The sequence below is a fragment of the Nicotiana tomentosiformis genome, chromosome 9, assembly GCF_000390325.3.
Source record: "Nicotiana tomentosiformis chromosome 9, ASM39032v3, whole genome shotgun sequence".
NCBI classification, from domain to species: Eukaryota; Viridiplantae; Streptophyta; class Magnoliopsida; order Solanales; family Solanaceae; genus Nicotiana; species Nicotiana tomentosiformis.
The window spans coordinates 111,854,872-111,876,270 of record NC_090820.1 but is presented as its reverse complement, the minus strand read 5'-3'; the positions used below and the strand labels follow the sequence as shown (position 1 = coordinate 111,876,270).

At 40.5% G+C, this 21,399-nt stretch overlaps 3 protein-coding genes across 3 annotated transcripts; 2 read left to right on the top strand and 1 right to left on the bottom strand.

Moving 5' to 3' along the window:
• Positions 1-2,268: 2,268 nt before the first annotated feature.
• Positions 2,269-3,051, top strand: LOC138899366 (uncharacterized). Its single transcript, XM_070185533.1, has 2 exons — positions 2,269-2,682; positions 2,905-3,051. The coding sequence occupies exons 1-2, from the start codon at positions 2,269-2,271 to the stop codon at positions 3,049-3,051; spliced, it is 561 nt and encodes a 186-aa protein (XP_070041634.1).
• Positions 3,052-3,057: 6 nt separating this feature from the next.
• Positions 3,058-3,724, top strand: LOC138899365 (uncharacterized). Its single transcript, XM_070185532.1, has 2 exons — positions 3,058-3,382; positions 3,588-3,724. Exons 1-2 carry the CDS (start codon positions 3,058-3,060, stop codon positions 3,722-3,724), a joined length of 462 nt encoding a protein of 153 aa, XP_070041633.1.
• A 6,430-nt stretch (positions 3,725-10,154) lies between these two features.
• Positions 10,155-16,750, bottom strand: LOC138899364 (uncharacterized). Its single transcript, XM_070185531.1, has 8 exons — positions 16,396-16,750; positions 15,888-16,134; positions 15,633-15,816; positions 14,978-15,126; positions 13,290-14,178; positions 13,007-13,090; positions 11,474-11,749; positions 10,155-10,505 (listed from the first exon to the last, which is right to left on the bottom strand). Exons 1-8 carry the CDS (start codon positions 16,748-16,750, stop codon positions 10,155-10,157), a joined length of 2,535 nt encoding a protein of 844 aa, XP_070041632.1.
• Positions 16,751-21,399: the final 4,649 nt, after the last annotated feature.

The following is a 21,399-nucleotide window of genomic DNA, read 5'->3' as shown; positions in this document are numbered from 1 at the left end:
AAGACTTCATACAACGTCTTGCTTAGAAGGCCTTGGATACATGAGAATAAAGTGGTTCCATCTACCTACCATCAATGTTTGAAATACTACAAAGATAAAGTCGCGAAGAAGATAATTGCTGATGATGAGCCATTCACCGAGGATGAGTCACACTTCGTCGATGTAAAGTTCTACTTGAAGAACTACATTATGAAGGAGCTAAACGTTGATGATGTCGTGAATGACAAGGATGATGAGTCCATGGCTAAGAGAGCTGAGGTGGTTGCTGACAAAACCAAAGCTATTGCTGAGAACGTACACCCCAACCCAAATAAGTCTCACAAAGGGAACATTGTGTCTCACGGCAAGAAAGTAACTCCTCCGCTCCAATACGTCCCTAAAAGAAGAAAGTTGAAGGTGAACCAGCTAATCTCCAAACTAACATGCTAAAGGGGTTAACTCTTCCGGTCAAACGAATTGAGGTAGTAAAGTCGTCCTCAATGCCGCTTGCAAGGTTTGTGGCCCAAAATCATTTGCAGAATGTGGCACTCCCTACAAAGAGAACATATGAAGGTTTTGATGCTAACGCTTACATGCTATTTGCAAAAGCTAGATACAATCCTAATGAGCCGTCAAAGTTAGGAAAGCTACCATCAGAAGCTGTGACGAGACAACCACATGAAGGTTTGGGATGCAAGCAACCGTCACTAGTGCGCATCTCCATACGAAGGGCAAGCATCAATTATATCACTATAGATGATGAATTTGCCGCTTCTAACCATCCTTCTGTCTTTGATCGACATGGAAAATCAAATGTGAGGACTTCCTTGTTTGAGAGATTGGGTCCATTAAATAAGGGGAACAAGTTCCAGAGAAATTTTCAAAGCATAATAACACCCACTTCGCCCAAAATCCAGAAGATCTCTAAGGATTTCCAAAGTTTGGTTCCTTCTAGAATGAGGCGACAAACAAAACTTGTGGTTTCATGTAAAGAAGTACTGAAAGTAAAGCCATATATTGTCATCTACACTAAGGAACGTGACAAAGATGAAGAAAGTGTGGGTTCTTTGTATAATGTTACTGTACAAGGCGAGAATGGTGTTCCATCACAAGAATGTCGAATGCTATGTTGATGACTTGGTGGTAAAATCAAGAGAGAAGGGAAACCATTTGAAAGACTTGACAATGGTGTTTGAGTTGCTACAGAGGTACCAACTTAGGAAGAATCCAGTGAAATGCGCCTTTGGAGTTACTTCCAGAAACTTCCTTGGTTTCATTGTTCGACATCGAGGGATTGAAAGTTATCAAGCCAAAGTAGATGCAATCTTGGAAATGCCAGAGCCTAGGGACATTCACAAATTGAAAAGTCTGCAAGGACAGTTAGCGTACCTTAGGAGATTCATCTCAAACCTAGCTGGGAGGTGCCAACCATTCAGTCGCCTTATGAAGAAAGGTGCCCCTTTAAAACGGGACCAAGCGTGTAGCAATGCCTTTGAGAGCATTAAATCCTACTTGTTGAAGCCTCCAGTTTTGGCAGCCTCTATACTTGGAAAGCCGATGATACTATATATTTCAGCGCAAGAAAGGTCTGTTGGGGCGCTGTTGGCCCAAGAAAATAGTGAAGGGAAAGAAAACTCACTTTACTACTTGAGCAGGATGATGACACCAAACGATCTGAATTATTTGCCAATTGAAAAGTTGTATTTGGCGCTAGTCTTCTCAATTCAAAGGTTAAAGCACTACTTTCAAGCTCATGTTGTCCGTATTGTTTCTAAGGCAAATCCCATCAAGTTCGCGATGTCAAAACCTATCCTTAGTGATCGACTAGCGAGATGGTACCTCCAATTTGAACAATTCGAGATTTTGTACATCCCTCAAAAGGTTGTAAAAGGACAAGCACTGGCAGACTTCCTGGCAGATCATCCGATACCTAATGATTGGGAGCTAACTGACCAGCTACCTGATGAGGACGCAATGGTCGTTGACGTTCAACCTCCATGGAAGATGTATTTTGATGGTGCTGCACAGCGTGGAAGAGCTGTCGCTAGCATAGTATTTGTCACTTCCCAAGGTGAAGTCTTGCCTTACTCCTTCACCTTGACACAACTTTATTCCAACAATGTTGCTGAGTATCAAGAATTAATACTTGGGTTTGAAATGGTCGTTGATATGAAGAAATTGCAATTGCATGTCTTTGGTTACTCCTAGTTAGTGGTCAATCAACTTTTAGGTAGTTACGAGGTCAAGAAGCCTAAACTACGCCCATATCATGATTACACTAAAAATTTAATGGGGTGGCTCGGTGATGTGACTATTCATCATGTGCCAATGAAAGAAAATAAGAAGGTCGATGCTTTAGCTGCCCTAGCTTCATCGTTAACCTACCTGATCAAGCGCAAGTTACTGTCTGCCAAAAAATGGGTAGTACCACCGTCAAATGAGGCTGAAGGTGAAGAAAATGAACTCAAGCATCTTGTCGTTGCTTCTGAAGTTGAGAAAGAAGAATGGCGACAACCCATTATCGACTACTTATGCTATGGGATACTTCCAGAAAATCCGAGGAGAAGGACTGAAATCCGTCGTCGTGCACCTCGCTTCCTTTACTACAAAGATACTCTACAAAGAAGGTCATTCGAAGGAGTACTCTTGCGATGCTTAAGGGAAGAAGAAGCACTCCAAGCTTTGCAAGAGGCACATTCTGGGGTATGTGGGTCGCACCAGTGTGGACCAAAGCTTCATTTCCATATAAAAAGGATGGGATATTGTTGTCCAACGATGGTAACATAGCTTGGACTACGCTCAAAGATGCAAGGCTTGTCAATTCCTTGTGAATTTTATTCATCAACCTCCTGAAGTGTTGCACCCGACTATTGCATCATGGCCGTTTGACGCTTGGGATTGGATGTTGTTGGACCACTACCAAAGTCCTCTGGTGGGCACCTATACATCTTAGCTGCAACTGACTACTTCTCCAAATGGGTTGCAGTTATTGCTCTTAAGGAAGTAAAGAAGGAAAATGTTGCAAGTTTAATCCGAGTAAACATTATCTATCGCTTTGGCATTCCTCGTTAAATAAAAATGGATAATGGCAAGTCACTAGATAATAGGTTGATGAACAAGATTTGTGAAATCTTTGGCTTCAAGCAACGTAACTTTTCTATGTACAATGTTGCCGCCAATGGTCTAGCCGAGGCATTCAATAAGACTATATGCAACTTCTTAAAGAAAGTCTTCTCCAAATCCAAATGGGATTGGCATAACCGTATGGAGGAAACTTTGTGGGCATATAGGACAACTCATCGCACGCCAACACAAGCGACCATTTATGCACTCGTTTATGGAGTTGAATTCGTCTTGCCACTCGAGCGTCAAATACCTTCATTACGATTAGCTATTCAAGAAGGCATCACTGATAAATAAAATGCTCGACTTCGATTAGAAGAGTTGGATGCTCTTGATGAGAAAAGTTTGGAAGCTCAACAGAATCCTGAATGCTATCAAGCTCGATTGTCTTGCGCCTTCAATGAAAGAGTTCTCCCAAGATCTTTTCAGGTAGGAGAACAAGTCCTTGCCATAAGAAGACCCATTATTACTTCATAAATATGTAGGGAAGTTCAATTCAAAATGGGATGGGCCATATGTCGTGCAAGAAGCTTATTCAAGTGGGGCTTACAAGCTGCTTGATGCAGATGTCCTGAGAATCGACCCTATCAATGGAAAGTTTTTGAATAAGTATTATCCTTGAAGTTGTAATGCTCCTTGACGCATGAGCCTAAACTGCATGTTCCTACACTCCTGGCCCGCATGAGTCTAAACTGTATACGACCCACCAAAAAAATAATAGTTCGCTAGGTTAAAAATCTCGAAAGAGGCGGCCTAGGCAAAAGTTAGGACAAAAAAGAAAATCACCCATTTTGAACTATGGTATGGCTTGATCCTCTTCACCGAGGTACGTAGGAAGCTTAGAGTTTCATTTTGAGTTCAGTCACATGAGTTCAAAAGATACATAGTGCCCCAATCGTTGTTCGAATGAAGTACGATGGAATATAATCCATTTAATCAACACTTGAAAATCGAGTTGAGATACCATTTTTCTGTTAAACTTTGGGTCCCATTTGATTTAAAATAGTCTCTTCACTGAAATAATGATAATATTTGCATCAATGTCTAGGGATCCGCTATTTCTTCATGTTCACATAACCTTCAAGTTTGTTGGACTTCATATTCTCTCACTGTCAAAAAAATGGGGGAAGAGAAGATAGGTGTCAGAAGGGAACACAAGTATAAGAAGAGAGATTGCTTGACACAACGTCCCAAATTCAATGAGACTTGCACCCATGATTTTTGTGATAATGGAGCTCTTGAATTCTACTGATTGCAAGAAAAATGTTTTGTGATCCCGAGGCCTCCATACAAAAACATAAAATTTTTGAAGAAGTCGTGCCAATTCACAACTGTCGGTATATCAAAATCTGATGTTAAATTCGAAATACTATTTGAAACTATCCTTGAGGTATTATATCCTACATTTTGGACATGTCTTAAATATTGCAGTCTATTTTCCATGAAATCAAGCGGTTAATGATTTCGATATTTCTACGCCAAGATATAAATGTTTTACCGAAGCTGCACAAATCTTAAACTATCAACGTGTCTGAATCTAAAGTTAGAGTTAAAATAATTTATGGGACAATTCGCAATATGTTTGATTCTAAATTTTATATATGTCTTAGAGTTTTAAGTCTAGTTTCCATAAAATTAAACGGTTCACAATTTTGATCTTTCTACACCAAGATATGAATTGTTTGGTGAGACTACGCAGATCTGAAATTTTCAACGTTGTGGAATCTAAAGTTGGTTTCAAAATATTACCTGCGGCGATTCTGAAGGTGTTTGATTCCGAATTTTGGATATGTCTTAGACTTTAAAGTTTAGTTTTTAAGAAATCAAATGGCTCGTATTTTTGACGTCCTCACATTGAGATAAATATTTCCTAGCACAAAAGGTGCAAAGGTAATAAATAATATTACGTTCAAAAGAAAAATGAGGATGTATATTCGAATACAGAAAACTTCGAGGCATGAGCGATAGAGATGTTTAAAAGAAAGCAAAATTCTATTTTGTGGATGTCAATACATCATATTATGGAAGAAAATATTGATATTGAAGCGGAAACAAAAAGGGATGTTCATGTCGTAGTTTTTCTTTTAAAGGTTTCCAATTCTAACTTTTAAAGGTATTCGCTTTCGACTTTTAAAGGTTTGTTTGCAATCTTTTAAAGGTGTTCGCCGTTAATCTTTAAAGGCATCCGAATTTTTAAGGTTTTTGTTTCGAACCTTTAAAAGATTTACGTCTCGAATTTCTAAATGTGTTTGTCTTGAACTTTTAAAAGTGTTCATGGCGAACTTTAAAGGGTCCTTATTGCCGACTTTTAAAGATTTCTACAACGAGCTTTTAAAGGTTTTTGCCGCAAATTTTTATAGGTCTTCATCGCGTTCTTTAAAAAGTCTTCACCGCGAACTTTTAAAGGACTTCACTGTGAACTTTTAAAGATCTTGACCATGCGCTTTTAAGGATCTTTGCAAGAACTTTTATTGGTCTTTGCCATAAATTTTAAAGGTCTTCATCGCGTAGTTTTATGGGATTCGCCGCAAATTTTAAAGGTTTTCATCGCGTGCTTTTAAAGGTCTTCACCGCGAACTTTTAAATGTCTTCATCACGAATTTTTAGAGATCTTGACCACGAGTTTTTAAGGATCTTTGCGCGAACTTTTATGGGTCTTCGCCACAAATTTTAAAAGTCTTAATAGTGAACTTTTAAAGTATTTCGTAGTTTGATAAAGTTACTTTTAAAAGAAAAGAAAAAAAGAAAAAAAGACACAACAAAGTACAAAAAGAAGAAAGCGCAGGAAAAGAAGAATAAATTGCATTTGTATCAATGCCTCCAAGTTGTCAAAAATTGATTCAAATCAATTTGCAGACACTTAAATTGGCACTGAAATTTGTACTAGTGGAATGAAGGGTGTGTGGTATTTATATATGTTAAAAGTCACCTGTCAAAAATTTATTATCGACGTGGGATCATGTGTATAGGCGGCAGATATTCCTTCTTTACATATACAAGGAATGACACTAGCAACCCAATTTGAAGTCAATTATACTTCCTCAAGCATTTCAATTTCGGAATCCTACAAATAACGGCTCATAGATAATGTCCCGAATTATCCGCATGCCACGTGTGGGAGTCCAAGGATTTGCGTAAAGAAAAGGAAAATATTCCCTGTTAAAAGAACGTGATTGGAAGCAAAACAAGTGGACAAAGTAATATGATCATTGATTGCCCATGTCATGACAAATTTGACAATTTAAAAATCAAAACGTAGTGCCATTTGTCTCACATGAAAGACATGCACTGAAAATCATGATTCAAAAATAAGGATAAAAACTTTTCACAAGAGAAAAATAGAAAAGTTTTATAGTTTGCTCGAGTAATTAAGTGTAATTATCATACTTCAGGCCCAGTCTTCAATAGTATAGACACCCGATAAGTTTTGAAGTATGGGGTATTTGTAGGCATATAAAATTTATTGGATTCAAGTTAAATAAATAATTTGGATTATATTTTAAATATACTACTCCAAATAAGTATTATGGACTAAAATAATTAGATTAATTACATAATTCAATGTATATGGATTAAATAAATAGGTCCGAATTCATTGGGCTAGCCCATTTAGTTGGGCTACATATGATGAGCCCATTTCTTTAAGCCCGATATATCATCTTCCTAGAGGTCCAGTTTGTGCCACACGTGAAATGACGTGGCACGCCAAGTCAAGCGAAAGAGCCAATAGGATCGTGCCACATGTCAAAATAACAAGGCCATGCCAAGTAAAATTAAAATGGCCAATAAAATCGTGCCACGTGTCAAAATGACAAGGCCATGCCAAGTCAAATTAAAGAGCTAATAGGATTGTGCCACATGTCAAAATGACAAGGCATGCCAAGTCAAACTAAAGGGCCAATGAAACTGCGCCACGTGTGCAAGTGACATGCTCTGGCCAATCAAATGCGAGCGTGTTGTTCCCAATTGCACTTTCAAACATTGTTGCGATTGATTCTATTCTAATTTTATACTATTGTATGCTAAGTGTAAGCTAAGTACAATATTTTTGGTGAAAGTTTTCAAGTGTTAAAAGGCACTAGGGAAGTGACTTCCGTCTAGGTAAGTATCTAATGGGTATCAAGAATCTAGGACAAGCTTGGTATGATTGGGGTCGTGATATAACCACCACACATAAGTGCTCACTCTATACTTCTCGGCACTTTGAGTGACTTTGCCCGATTTTGCTTTCTCAAGCCCAAATGGATGTTCATACAATACAAGTGAAATTGGCTCAAGTCGGGTATTACTATCTCTAGGTTTAACACTTTAATTGGGGCTATCAATCTCTTGAGTTCACCCCAATTCCTTGTTAGCCTAATTTTCTTAGACTTAGTCCCTCTTTCTCAAGAAGAGCCTAAGTCATAAAGGCATGAGTCAGTGTTTGCAACCACTAATTCTATAATTTTAGTATGAATTAGGCTAAATATCACTAACATATAAACAATTAAGCCCTAAAGTTCAAGACCCATTAAATACCTACACTAGGGTTGGGTCACAACCCTAGCTATGAGGTCTAGCTACTCATAATAACAGCAGAAATCAAAGATAAAGATGAAAAATAAGCCATAATATTAAAGTACAAGATGAAAATCTAAATAAGCCATAATATTAGAGTCTTTGAACCTCGAACGACACTCTCAGCAAAAATCCGCTCGTGGCCGCGCCAAGGATTTCGCGACCGCGCTTTTTCAACGCGGTCAGCGGTGATTTTAGTACTCAAAGCAGCTTCTCTAAATCTACTTTCGTGGACCGCAAAATAGTGGCCGCCTCAGCAGTGGTCCTTACGCGGCCGCGCTTTTCTGCCGCTCTAAGTGCTCCAGTCTCAGCCTTGGATTCGTGCAAGTTTGACTCCTTCATGAGTTGATTATGGCTTCTTTGCCTCATTTTGACCAAACTCTGCAAGCAAGCTCATTAAGTTAGTTTTTGGGAATACCTTTACACATTTTTTACACAAAACCTAAGCAAAAGAGAGCAAATAATAGGCTAAAACTCCTAGTTATCAACTCCCCCAAACTTAAGCTTTTGCTTGTCCTCAAGAAAATAGGGTAATTCCCACCTCCACACGAAAAAGAAAGAAAAATTTCAACTTTCTTAAGGTGACTTCATCGAGAATCAATTGGGACTAACAATTACCCTCAACACAAATTCATTATCAAGAACATCATGCTATGACTTCTTGAGTTCCATAGTTCTAATATGACACAAAAGCATCAAGAGTTGACTCAATTCGTCAAGGAAACTCGCTCTCTTATGTAGGTCATTGTGGATCCCAGACTCGTCCTCCTCTACTCTCCATGAGCTAATCTCACCTTATAGAACGTGACACTCAAAACAGGGATTGTAAAGAAGTGCGCTCATCACTCTCAAAGGAATGTCACAAGTCCGGCTCTAAGTACCATAAGCTTGCCCCTTATATAAATCACCACTAATGTAAGCTCACTCAACTTGAAATCATATAGGGATTGAACGGGATGTAATGAAGGTTTTTTGGATTAAGGTAGGACATAAAGAACTATGATGGTTACATCTTTCCTTAAGCACTCCATTTTCTCATTTCGGTTCATACTTTCTTGAATCTTTGAGTCATTTTCTTCGTCCTCGGGGGAACTAGAGAGACACATTGTCACTCTTTCTTGTTCATGACAATTATTTTTCTCCTTTTCTCATCATTCCATGCCTTTCAACAATGTTTTCTTTGAATACCTTCAACCTTTTCTTTCTTTTTAACATATTTCATTTTAACTCTTTATCCTTTTCTTTGCCTTTCCTTTTCATCAATTCTTTTTGTTCTTTGTACCTTTCATCGCTTTCTCCCTCCCCCCCCCCAAACTTATATTTTTGCTAATTGTTGCTAAGGAAAGATTGGGTGCTAGGAGAGGGTCATTATAAAACGGATGAAGGCTTGTAATGTGGCTATTGAATGAAAAAGGCTTAGGCTCAAAGGAGTTGACCAGGGATATCATATTGGTAGTCTACGAAAGCTTTCACTGTTCAAATGGGACCAAGGAGAGCCTACGATCACTTCTCAAGTCGAGCTACACTTAGTATTTCGTCTAGACAAACATCCAGGGCAAGTTCTAGACTTATTGGCACGGGACTTGGACTTGCAATTCAATACCTCACCTCTCTCTCAAGCTAATGGATTGTTAAATAGAAAAGAGTCGAGGGACCACAACAACCCTAGCTAAGATTGAAGATCACATATGGCTCAAAGAAACCACTTGATGATAGTTTTCGTCAACTCAAGAGTCTAAAGGTCACAACTAGAGTTACTCTTTGTCAATCAACTTGTTTCTAACCATGAGGTCGAAGGTAAATGTGTTAGTACCAAGTGAAGCCTACTTGAGACACTTTTATTCATTACTACTACATATCGTAGCAAAAAAAAAACAGACTCAATCCCTTAAGAAGGCTGTCACGCCATCCATCATTAGGAAGAGCCACCCGGTTCACACAATATTCACCTTTGGAAAGAACCGTGGCATTAAGAAAACTAAAGGCTTATTGATCACGTAAAAATGTGAAAAGAAGCTAAAAACTCAAAAAGAAGCTACTACAGGAAATAAGAAGCTAAGCTATTAAGGAAAAATACAAAAAAAGTTATAAAGTAAACTATAGAAAGTAAAATGAATATGTACAATAATGGAGTGAACCAAATAAATACAAAATGGAGATGAATATATACATGGAATGTTAAAGTTATATACATACCATAAGTGAAAAATAACGAAAGTGAAAATAACGATAAGTAAAAATAAAGGAAAATAGTATCATAATTATTACATGCCGGTCATCAAATCAAAATAAGACCACCCCCCCCCAAATAAAATATAACATTGTCCTCAATGCTAAAAGCAAAAAAAAGATTAGGGAAGGGATAGAGAGTAAAGAAAACTCCTGTGTGGTCTCTGTCTGCATGGGGTCATCAATTCCTTCCGGGTCCTCCAAATGTATCTCCAGGTCTTCTGACTGGCGCACCACAAATCCTCTCGCGGGTCTCTGTCAGCCTCCTACTCTGATGCCTGTGTTGTCTGTGCTGCAGGGGCAGTCTCCTCCACAAGCAGGTCCAGTGGAATATCTACGGTAGAAGTGAACTTCTCTACCTCCTTCTTCAACAGCTCTACTGACTCTTTTGAAGCTTGAGTCTTCTTCATCTTGTTGACCTGCTTGCCCAGCTCCTTGATCACCTTCCCATGAGTATCTAATGTCTCCAGGATTTTCTTTTGGTTGTCCAGGAGCTTCTTATGGTTATCCAGAAGCTCCGATAATGATTCCTCCACTGATGGAGGTACCTGAAGCTGTGCTGGGGTTTCCTGTGCTGCGAATGCATTGGATAAGACAAACAACTTTGGTGTAGCTGCCTGCAACTAGTTTTTGACGTTGGATAGCATCCGAGAGACCCGCAGTGAATTCTGAGGATATGCAGAACATGATGGAATAGATAATGGGGCTATGACAGATGGCCCGAATAAGGGAGGTGGCATAGCAGCCGAAGAACCCTCCGTTGTGGAAGGCTCAGAACCAGTGGCCACTACCCTTGGCTCTTCCGACAAGCCAGTGGAGGTAGTGGCTTTGCCTTTAGACTTCGGGTTGTCTGCTCCCTGAAGGCTTTACCAAGAGAAGGGCCTTTTCGGCTTCACCTTCGTGTCAAAGTGTCTCCCCTCAACCCTCTGGTGATCTAGGTACATAGTGATGAAATTGGGGTAAGGGTAGGACCTTTCTTCCTTACCGGTTTCCTTATATATGTTCTGGGCCATGAGGTTCCCCACATTTATTAGGTACCCCGCCATGATGGATGCTATGAGGATCGCCCGGGAGAGTGGAATGTCACTGTCATGCTGGCACAGATCAAGGCGGCTGAAGACGAAGGTGCATCACCCTTTGCCTTCAAATCTAAGGGTGTTTCTAGAAATTGAGACTCCCGATGTAAGCCAGGCCGGCGTTGTCCCTGGTATAGCTATCACCTCTGCTACCCATGAATGGGCTGCTTCATCTAATGCCAACTTCTGTATGTATAGATCAATGTCTACATCATCAAACCCGGAATATGTATTCAAAGTTTTGCCATTGAACTAGATCTTCTTATTTCGTACCTTAGCCACATAGGTACCCTTTTTGATGTGGGCAACATTGGCGTAGAATTCATTGACTAGTTACTCATTTGCTTCCCGAAACTTGCTAGTGAAGAATTCCACCCCACTCTTTCATCAAATTGTCGCTTCACATTAAGGTTGTGAGGGCGAAGGTATCTTTCAATGAAATGTCTCTCAAGGGTGAGCGACCTTTGTGGCCACTATTCTCGGAATTTGTTGTAGGAATTCTCACTCACAAACCTATCTTGCCACACTGCCGGCTTCCTTGATCTAATCAACCCCCCTTCATGGGTATCACCTCCTCTCCCATCATCCGGAACCTCTTCTTCATCATCAATATCAATAGGAGCAACTGTCGAGGCCGGAGTTGCAGCAGGCGGGAGAGATGGTGCTAAAATCTCACTACCTCCTTCTGAGCCATCAGACAACTCAGACGAGAAGGTGGGTTGATTGACGAGATGGAATGGTTGAGATTGAGCCTCGGGTCTTTGTGCAGATTCTCCCTCGGAAATCTATCGGGAAGGGAGGTATTCACTAGTGTCCGAGGAGTCAGCCTGAGGTCTCACAGGTGGGGCCTTTTTGCTAATAATCTTCCGAGGTGCTAAGAGTGCACTTTGTTTCCCTTTGCCTCATCCTCGGGAGGATTCTACCCTCCCTTTTGATTTGTCGGGACCACCATGAGATCGCACCATTATCTGCAAACACAATTAGTGAAAGATCAATAGTATTGTGGTTCAATGAATCCTTAAAGAAATGCAGATGAAGTGAAACACTGCTTCTAAAAATAGTGCAGTGCCGACAGCATAAAAAGGAGCACGGCCGCGGAAGAGTTGGGACAAAACTACCAACTCTTTGAACATTGGTTTCTGCTGACCACGAAATAATGGGTGCGGCTGCAAAACAATAGACGCGGACCGCGTAAAAATGAACTCGGCCGCGGAATCAATTTGTTAATTCTCTGAAAGTCATGAACACGGTCCGTGAAATTATGGACGCGGTCGCGTAATGTCATCCGCTGACCGCGGAAAAGTCACCGCGTCCGCGAACATATAAGCCTACCCAGTTAACACAAAAGCATGAACGCGGACCGAGTAATTTGGACCGCAGTCCGTGAAATTCAAATCATACAGGCACTGATTAATTATTTAAGACCTAGGGTTTCACTTAGCGCAAATATTTAGGCAATTAACAGGTATAGTAAACAACCCTATTTCCTATTAGGCATTAAACATTACCCACATGCAATTTTAGCATCAATCAAGCATCATTTTGAAATCATGACATGTGTTAAACCCTAAAAAAGAAAAAGTAAAACTAGAAGAAAAGAAAATCAAAAGATGAAATTAATGTAAAGATTTGAGCATACCAGATGTGGATTTGTAGTAGGAAATTGCTTCTTGATTAATGAGATATGAAATTGAAAGTGTAAGAAGGAGAAGATGAATAGTGGTCTATTTCGGTGAGAGTGTGGGGTTCGAAAAGTGTAAAGGTCCTAAGGACTTCCTATTTATACCAACCCCAGAGGTCCCACCGAATTACTTGAGCGCGGTCCATGGAATTCCACCGCGGTCTGCGCTTTTTACCTTTCGAAGAGACATTTCAGAAACAGGTTCGATGAAAGCGGATTAACGGGCGCGGCCGCGTAACATCAACGCGGACCGCAAAATTATGAACGTGGACGTGAATACAACTTCAGAGAGTTGATATTCTGGACTTTTCAAGTCCGCGTCCGCTGACAATTTGCGCCTCCACAATAAGCTCTCGCTGACCATAAATGTTTGAGCGCCGTCCGCGTAATTCCCCACACTTAGGCAAATATTTCCAGCATCAGTCATGTACTGCACAAATAATTCCTACACAAAGCTCACAACCAGTTATTTCAAAATTAATCCTAGTCTAAGAAGAAAATAAAAAAAGAAAGAAAAACACATGGGTTGCCTCCTAAGAAGCGCCTGATTTAACGTCGCGGCACGATGCATGTTACCAACATCATTGGAAATTGATCAAGGCCACCACATGGCTTTCAACAAACTTGATGAGGTAATGCCTCACTCGGTGCCCATAAACTCTGAAGATTTCACCATTTTTGTTTTTCAAGTAAATAGCACCAAACGGAGTCACGTGCACCACCTCAAAAAGGCCACTCCATTTTGATTTGAGCATTCTCGGAAACAGTCGTAATCGGGAGTTGAAGAGAAGAACCAAATCACCCTGCTTGAATTCCTGGTTCCGAGCATATTTGTCGTGAAAGTTCTTCATCTTGGCCTTATACAAAGACGATCTAGAATAGGCATGAAACTGGAACTCATCTAGTTCATTGAGTTTCTCCACCCGGAGATTGGCTGCAACATTCCACTCAAGATTTAACCTCTTCAGTGCAGATATGGCTTTATGCTCTAATTTAACCGGCAAATGGCACACTTTCCAAAATACCAACCGGTACGGAGACATACGGAATGGAGTCTTGTACGCAGTCCTATAAGCCCACAAAACATCGTAAAGTTTCCTTGACCAATCCGTCCTATATGCATTGATTGTTTTTGATAATATGCTTTTTATCTCCCTGTTGGAGACCTCAACTTGTCCACTAGCCTGGGGATGATTAGGGGTTGACACCTTATGATTGACACCATACTTGGAAAGTAAAGTGTCGAAGGCCTTATTGTAGAAATGAGAACCCCCATCACTGATGATTGTCCGAGGAGTGCCAAATCGTGTGAAGATATGTTTCTTTAAGAACTCCACCACACTCCGTGCCTCGTTTTTGGGCAAAGTCACGGCTTCAACCCACTTGGAAACATAATCAACAACCACCAGAATGTAAGTGTTACCACACGAACTCACAAAAGGCCCCATGAAGTTTATGCCCCACACGTCAAAAATATCGATCTCAAGAATAGTGGTGAGAGGCATTTCATCCTTCTTGGAAATTCCACCATCTCTTTGGCATTCATCACACCTCTTAACAAGCTCACTTGCATCTTTATACAGGGTAGGCCAATAAAATCCACATCTAAGAACCTTTGAAGCAGTTCTCGTTCCACCATGATGACCACCGTAGGGCGAGGAATGGCAAGCATCAGGAATATTCATTTGCTCCTCTTCCGGGATACATCTCTAGATCACAACATCATTGCAAATCTTGAAAATATAGGGCACGTCCCAATAATAATCCAAGTTGTCCCGTTTGAGTTTCTTTCTTTGGTTAGAAGATAGCTCACTCGGGACAATGTCGGTCACAAGAAAGTTAACCACATCGGCGAACCAAAGCATACCATTCAAAGACACGGAGAGGAATTGTTCATCTGGGAATGAATCATTAATTTCGAGGCCACCGAGGGTCCTCCCCTCCTCTGCGAAGCGGGACAAGTGGTCCGCCACTTGATTATCACTTTCTTTTCTATCAATGATTTCAAGGTCAAACTCTTTAAGCAGAAGAACCTATCTCATCAACCTAGCCTTCGAGTCCTTTTTGGTCAACAAGTAAAGGAGTGTCGCGTGATCGGTGTGCACAATCACTTTGGCACCCATGAGATATGGCCTGAACATTTCCATGGCAAAGAAAATGGTTAATAACTCTTTCTCGATCACCGTATAATTGACTTGGGTGTCATTCATCATTTTGCTTTCATAATAGAACGGATGAAATAACTACCGCAATGTCACTAGCATCGCACATGAGCTCAAATGGTAAGCTCTAATTGGGTGCGGTAATGATGGGAGTGGTTGTAAATTTATACTTGAGAATCTCAAAAGCTTGCATGCAATATTCATTGAACACAAACTTTGCATCCTTTTCTAGCAGCTTGCACAAGGGGTTCACCACTTTTGAGAAATCCTTGATGAACCTTCGGTAGAACCCCGCTTGCCCAAGAAAGCTCCTAACTCCCTTGACGGAAATAGGAGGGAGGAGTTTTGAAATAACTTAAATCTTTGTTTTGTCCACTTCAATACCATTCTTTGAGATCTTATGGCCGAGGACAATGCCCTCCTTGACCATAAAGTGGCATTTTTTTCAATTAAGCACCAGGTTGGTCTCTTCACATTAGGCCAACACTTTGTCAAGATTATCCAAGAGTTCTTCAAATGAGTCCCCCACAACACTAAAATCATCCATGAACACTTCGTGGAAGTCCCCCACCATACACCGCTAAAAGCCGGTGCATTACACAAACCAAACGGCATCCGTTAGAATGCAAATGTGCCATACGGACATATGAAGGTGGTTTTCTCTTGGTCTTCCGGTGCAATGAGAATCTGGCTGTACCCTAAGTACCCATCCAAAAAGCAATAGTAGGCACGCCCGGCAAGTCTGTCCAACATTTGATCAAGAAAAGGCAATGGAAAGTGGTCTTTACGGGTCACTTTGTTCAGCTTTCTGTAGTCCATACATACCCTCCATCCGGTGACAGTACGAGTGGGGATCAACTCATTTTTCTCATATGTGACCATAGTCATACCCCCCTTCTTTGTCACACATTGTACCGGTGAAGTCCATGAACTATCTGAAATATGGTACACAACCCCTGCATCAATCCACTTGATAATTTCCTTCTTTTCAGCACCGTAAGGGTAGAGTCTACCTGCATGTTAGTTAGGCAAGCAGAAAGAATAACAGGTAATGTGGAAGTAGGGCCTAAGAATTCATACCTGAGGTGTGAAGGCAAAGGCTTAAACTCCAATGTTAGTGGCTCCTCGATTGCGGGCTTTGTTGGTGGAGTCTTCAAGTTTTCCAAGTCCAAGGAAAGTTTACGGGGCCCATATGAGTAGGATCCCATTTCTTGCAACGTATTTGCACATTCAACCAAGCCTTCATTTTCATTATCCTCATGGTTTAACAACACAGCTTCCAAAGAATCTTCCACATTGATCATGGCACTCTTGTCATCAACTATCACTTCCATCACAAGATCCACAAAAGAGCAAACTTCATTGCTATTTGGTGGCCTCATTGATTTGCACACGTGGAATACAACTTTTTCATCGCCCACTCGGAAGGTGAGCTCCCATGCTTCCACATCAACCAATGTCTTCCATGTTGCTAAGAAAGGTCTCCCCAATATTATAGGCACCTCATAGTCGACTTCGCATACGAGAATCACAAAATCAGCAGGCAAAATAAAGTTATCGACCCGGACTAGAACATCATCAATAATACCAAGAGGCCTTTTCATTTTCTGATCCGCCATTTGTAATCTGATGGAAATAGATCTTGGTTGCCTAATACCTAGTGTCTTGAACACGGAATATGGCATCAAATTAATACTTGCTCCCAAATCACACAAGGCGTTCACAAAACCGGCGCTACCAATAGTGCATGGAATTGTAAAGGCACCGGGATCTTCAAGCTTTGGAGCCATCGAGTGCACAATGGCACTCATTTGATGAGTCATTTTGATGGTATCATAATTCATATATCTCTTCTTAGTTACCAAGTCCTTCATGAACTTGGCATATCCCGACATTTGTTTGAGAGCTTCCACCAACGGCACATTGATTGACAAACTTTTCATCATAACAATAAACTTTTTGAATTGGTTTTCATTATTTTACTTTGAAAAACTTTGAGGATATGGTGGAGGAGGCCTTGGCTTTAGGCACTAGCATTTTCGGTATGTCTATCACGTGTTCCCTAGACGGGTTCACATCATTTTGAGTCTCCTCCATGTTGTCATCAATATCGATTCTCACTTCATCATTCACATTCTCATCATTGGCTTGAATCTCATCATCTTCATGCAACACAACATCATCACTCACAATCTTCTTTGGATTAGAGGTACTTGCATCTCCACCTTTACCGCTTCTTGTGGTCACCGCCATAGCATGGCCTGTATTATTCCCACCCTTCGGGTTTACTACCGTATCACTTGGTAGTGCCCCCTTAGGGCGAGTATTCAATGCTTGAGAAATTAAACCCATTTGTACTTCCAAGTTGCGAATAGAGGTAGTATGGGAGGCTATTTGGGCATCAGAGTCAGCATTCCTTTCCATCATTTGTTTGAACATACTCTCTATCCACCCCATCTCATTGTTTGAAGAACTATGCCCTTGAGACAAATATGGAGGCGGATTGTTGGGTTGTTAATATATCGAGAGCCTTTGAAAGCCTGATCCCTAGTTGCCTTGATTATTATTATTCCAACCCCCTTGGTTTCCATTGCTTCCCCAATTGTTATTGTTGTTCCCCTAATTGTTCGAGTTGTTGTTGTTGCCATTGTCCCAATTCCCTTGGCCTTGGTTGCCCAAATTTTGATTTTTCCCTTGCGATCTCCATTGTTGATTTGGAGCATTGCTCTGTTGACCTTGGTAGTTATTGGCATATAACACTTCATCACTTTGATCATCATAATAATCGTCTTGATTTTAACCACTACCACTTTGCTCATATTGATCTTGATTGTTTTGCACTTGTTGACCACGCTGTCTCCTCTTGTTGACCATGACATTTACCCCTTCCATGGCATTTACTTGCTTTATCCCTTGAACTTGCTCAAGCTGGGCCTTTGCTAACTGATTCATAGTAGTTGTCAACTCGGCTATGGCTTGTCCGTGATCATGAGGTTCCTTGTGAATATGGATGACATTAGGGTCACCCCGAGGAACATTTGCCCGACTCTGCCAAGCTGAGGATGTGTTAGCCATCTCATCAAGTATGTCACAAGCATTGGCATAGGGCATTTTAATAAAATTTCCCCCAGCTAGCTGATTCACCACATTGGTTGGTCGTGTTAATGCCCATATAGAATGTCTGCTGAATCATTTCTTCAGTCATATCATTATTTGGGAAATTCTTGACCATTGTCCGGTAACGCTCCCAGATTTCATGTAGAGGTTCACTAGGTTCTTGTTTAAAGGCTAAGATCTCATCGCTTAATGCTGCCATTTGACCCGGTGAGAAAAACTTGGCTATAAACGTTTCAGCCAACTCATCCCACGTGTGTATGGAGTGGTTGGGTAGCGTCTCGAGCCAGTCCAAAGCTTTCCCTCTAAGTGAAAATTGGAAAAGTCTCAATCTCATAGCGTCCTCCAACATGTTCGTCTGCTTGCTCCCCCAGCATATGTCTTCAAAACCCTTTAGATGCTTGTATGCGTTCTGATGAGGAGCTCTAGTGAAAGAAGCTCCTTTTCTCCAATAGGGTCAGCATGATATTTGTAATTTGAAAATTACCCGCCTGAATCCGGGGCAGGATAATTGCACTTGCGTAACTTTCATTAGGTAGCACCCAGTGTGCTGGTCGTGGAGGAGGTGGGGGAGGGTTTGGAATGTTGTCATTAGCCTGGAGGCCTCTTCTTTGGACTTGAGGTTCTAGATTAACCTCATCCTCACCATTTTCATCTAGCTCCTCCCCCAGAATAATATGTCCGAGAGCATCATTATGAGCCATTTGGTACCTAAAGCGATTGATACACAAAAGTTAGAAAAATAGAAGGAAAGAAAAACAAGACACGCAAATAGTTAGATAGATAGCCAATACCGTCTAACTCCCTGGCAACGACGCCAAAAAGTGATCGAGGCCAAACCTACACTACTATAGAGTGGAGGGGATGGTCGATGTAGTTTTACCCAATGCGGTCGGGATCGATTTCCACATGGAGTTAATTTGTCTTGGAGTTGGGTATCTAATTAATCTAGATATGCGTGTTGTTCCCAACTGTACTTTCAAACATTGTTGCGATTGATTCTATTCTAATTTTATACTATTGTATACTAAGTGTAAGCTAAGTACAATATTTTTGGTGAAAGTTTTCAAGTATTAAAAGGCACTAGGTGAGTATCTAATGGGTATCAAGAATCTAGGACAAGCTTGTTATGATTGGGGTCGTGATATAACCATCACACATAAGTGCTCACTCTATACCCCTCGGTAGTTTGACTAACTTTCACCGATTTGGCTTTCTCAAGCCCAAATGGGTGTTCATACAATACAAGTGAAATTGACTCAAGTCGGGTATTACTATCTCTAGGTTTAACCCTTTAATTGGGGCCATCAATTTCTTGAGTTCACCCCAATTTCTTATTAGCCTAATATTTTTAGACTTAGTCCATCTTTCTCAAGAAGTGCCTAAGTCATAAAGGCATGAGTCAGTGTTTGCAATCACTAATTCTACAATGTTAGCATGAATTAGGCTAAATATCACTAGCCTATAAACAATTAAGCCCAAAAAATCAAGACCCATTAAATACCCACACTAGGGTTGGGTCATAACCCTAGATATGCGGTCTAGCTATTCATAATAACAGCAGAAATGAAAGATATAAGCCATAATATTAAAGTACAAGATGCAAATCTAAAGTTTGAAGGTAAATATACTCTAAAATTGCCCAAAAAGGAAAAAACCAGTCGTTCATGTGCTCTGCTAAACAAAAATTAACCTAAAATTTATAAAAGGATCTATTTATACTAGGCTAAAAATTCCGGACAAAAATGCCCCTGTGGAGGTTTTGCGGACGCGTAATTCTAACCGCGTCCGCGCTTGTGCTTTCACGACCGCGTAACAGCGAGCGAGGTCCACATATCGTCATATCTGGGCCTGGGTAGATCTTCATTTCGCATAACGTGTAATGTTCACCGCATCCGCGTGAGAGTAATTCGTGTCCGCGTAATTTTGGACGTGGGCCGCATTCTTCATTTGAGCCCAAACTTTAGAGTCTTTGAACCTCGAACCACTCTCTCAGCGAAAATACCCTCGCGGCCGCGCCAAAGATTTCACGATCGCGTTTTTCCATTGCGGCCAACAGTGATTTTTGTACTCAAAGTAGCTTTTCTGAATCTACTTTCGTGGACCGCGTAATAGTGGTTGCCTTAGTGGTGGTCTTTACGCGGCCATGATTTTCGGTCGCTCTTAGCGCTCGAGTCTCAGCCTTGGATTCATACAAGTTTGACTCCTTCATGAGTTGATTATGGCTTCTTTGCCTCATTTTGACCAAACACTGCAAGCAAGCACATTAAGTTAGTTTTCGAGAATACCTTAACGCATTTTTGACCCAAAACCTAAGCAAAAGAGAGCAAATAAAAGGCTAAAACCCCTAGTTATCACCTTGTCACACTTCAATTTGATTGGTCCGAAAGAGTTTGTTCTTATCATAACTCTTCCCTCCCACAACTATAAATAAGGGTCTGCATAACTCAGAGAACACACCAGAAGTTTTAACAAGACACAAGAGAGAGCTCGTAGATCAAACAATGTAGATTTCTCTAAAAGCTACAAGCGTTCAAGTGTTCTAAGAATTAAAAGATCAAGACGAAGATTCAAGAACAAGTTGCAAGCCCTTGGATTACAAATACGTCAAGATCAAGATCAGGCCTCAAGCACTTGGATTAAAATAAAATAAAATTCAAGATTAAGCTCAAAATCTCTTTTATTTACTATTGGAAAGAAGAATCAGAGGATTCAAAGAGATTGTAACATTCAAATATTTGAAAAACAAACTACGATTGTTGCAATATTTTTCGGCCTGATTTTATTTTCTCAACGTAATTTATTGACTAGAGGCACCTCGGGAGTGCCCTTATTGATATTTATTTATGGCCTCATTTGCCTTTTATTATTATTATTATGATTTTCTTAAAGTTGAAAATAATTTTGATCTAATTTCATGAGATATTATTTGCCATTATTTGGTGTAATTAAAGGGTGACATACTACTTGATTCATTTCCATTGTCATTTTATTTTATTATATTGTTAAACATTTTTACCATGCCATTATTATTTTTCAGTAGGGTCTGACCTGGCCTCGTCACTACTCTATCGAAGTTAGGCTTGGCACTTACTGGGTACCGTTGTGGTGTACTCACGCTATGCTTCTGCACATCGTTTTGTTCAGATCCAGGTACATCTTACCAGCCCAGACATCAGTGAGTTACTTGTGCACGGAGACTTCAAGGTATATCTGCCAGCATCCGCATACTGCGGAGTCCACTTCTATCATTATCATGTTTCTTCCTTATTTCCTTTAGACCTTGATAAATGTAGACACATTGAGGATAAATTCTTAGAAGCTTCTGACTTATTTCTATCAGGTTTTGGGAGTTGTAATTATTTGCATTGCAATGCATTTAATTTAGATTTCTATTGTTATTTCCGCATTGATAGGCTTGCCTAGTCTTAGAGACTAGGTGCCATCATAACATCATACGGAGGGAATATGGGGTCGT

Excerpts from the sequence above, each read along its gene's own strand:
- LOC138899364 (XM_070185531.1), bottom strand. The coding sequence starts at position 16,750 with ATGAAAAGTTTGTCAATCAATGTGCCGTTGGTGGAAGCTCTCAAACAA. Across the intron at positions 15,817-15,887 it reads CCTTTGCCTTCACACCTCAG|ACTCTACCCTTACGGTGCTG; the intron begins GTATGAATTCTT and ends ACATGCAGGTAG. Across the intron at positions 15,127-15,632 it reads GTACTGTCACCGGATGGAGG|GGAGTTAGGAGCTTTCTTGG; the intron begins GTATGTATGGAC and ends ATTTCCGTCAAG.
- LOC138899366 (XM_070185533.1), top strand. The coding sequence starts at position 2,269 with ATGGGGTGGCTCGGTGATGTGACTATTCATCATGTGCCAATGAAAGAA. Across the intron at positions 2,683-2,904 it reads TGCAAGAGGCACATTCTGGG|TCCTCTGGTGGGCACCTATA; the intron begins GTATGTGGGTCG and ends CCACTACCAAAG.
- LOC138899365 (XM_070185532.1), top strand. The coding sequence starts at position 3,058 with ATGGATAATGGCAAGTCACTAGATAATAGGTTGATGAACAAGATTTGT. Across the intron at positions 3,383-3,587 it reads ACGATTAGCTATTCAAGAAG|GGAAGTTCAATTCAAAATGG; the intron begins GCATCACTGATA and ends ATAAATATGTAG.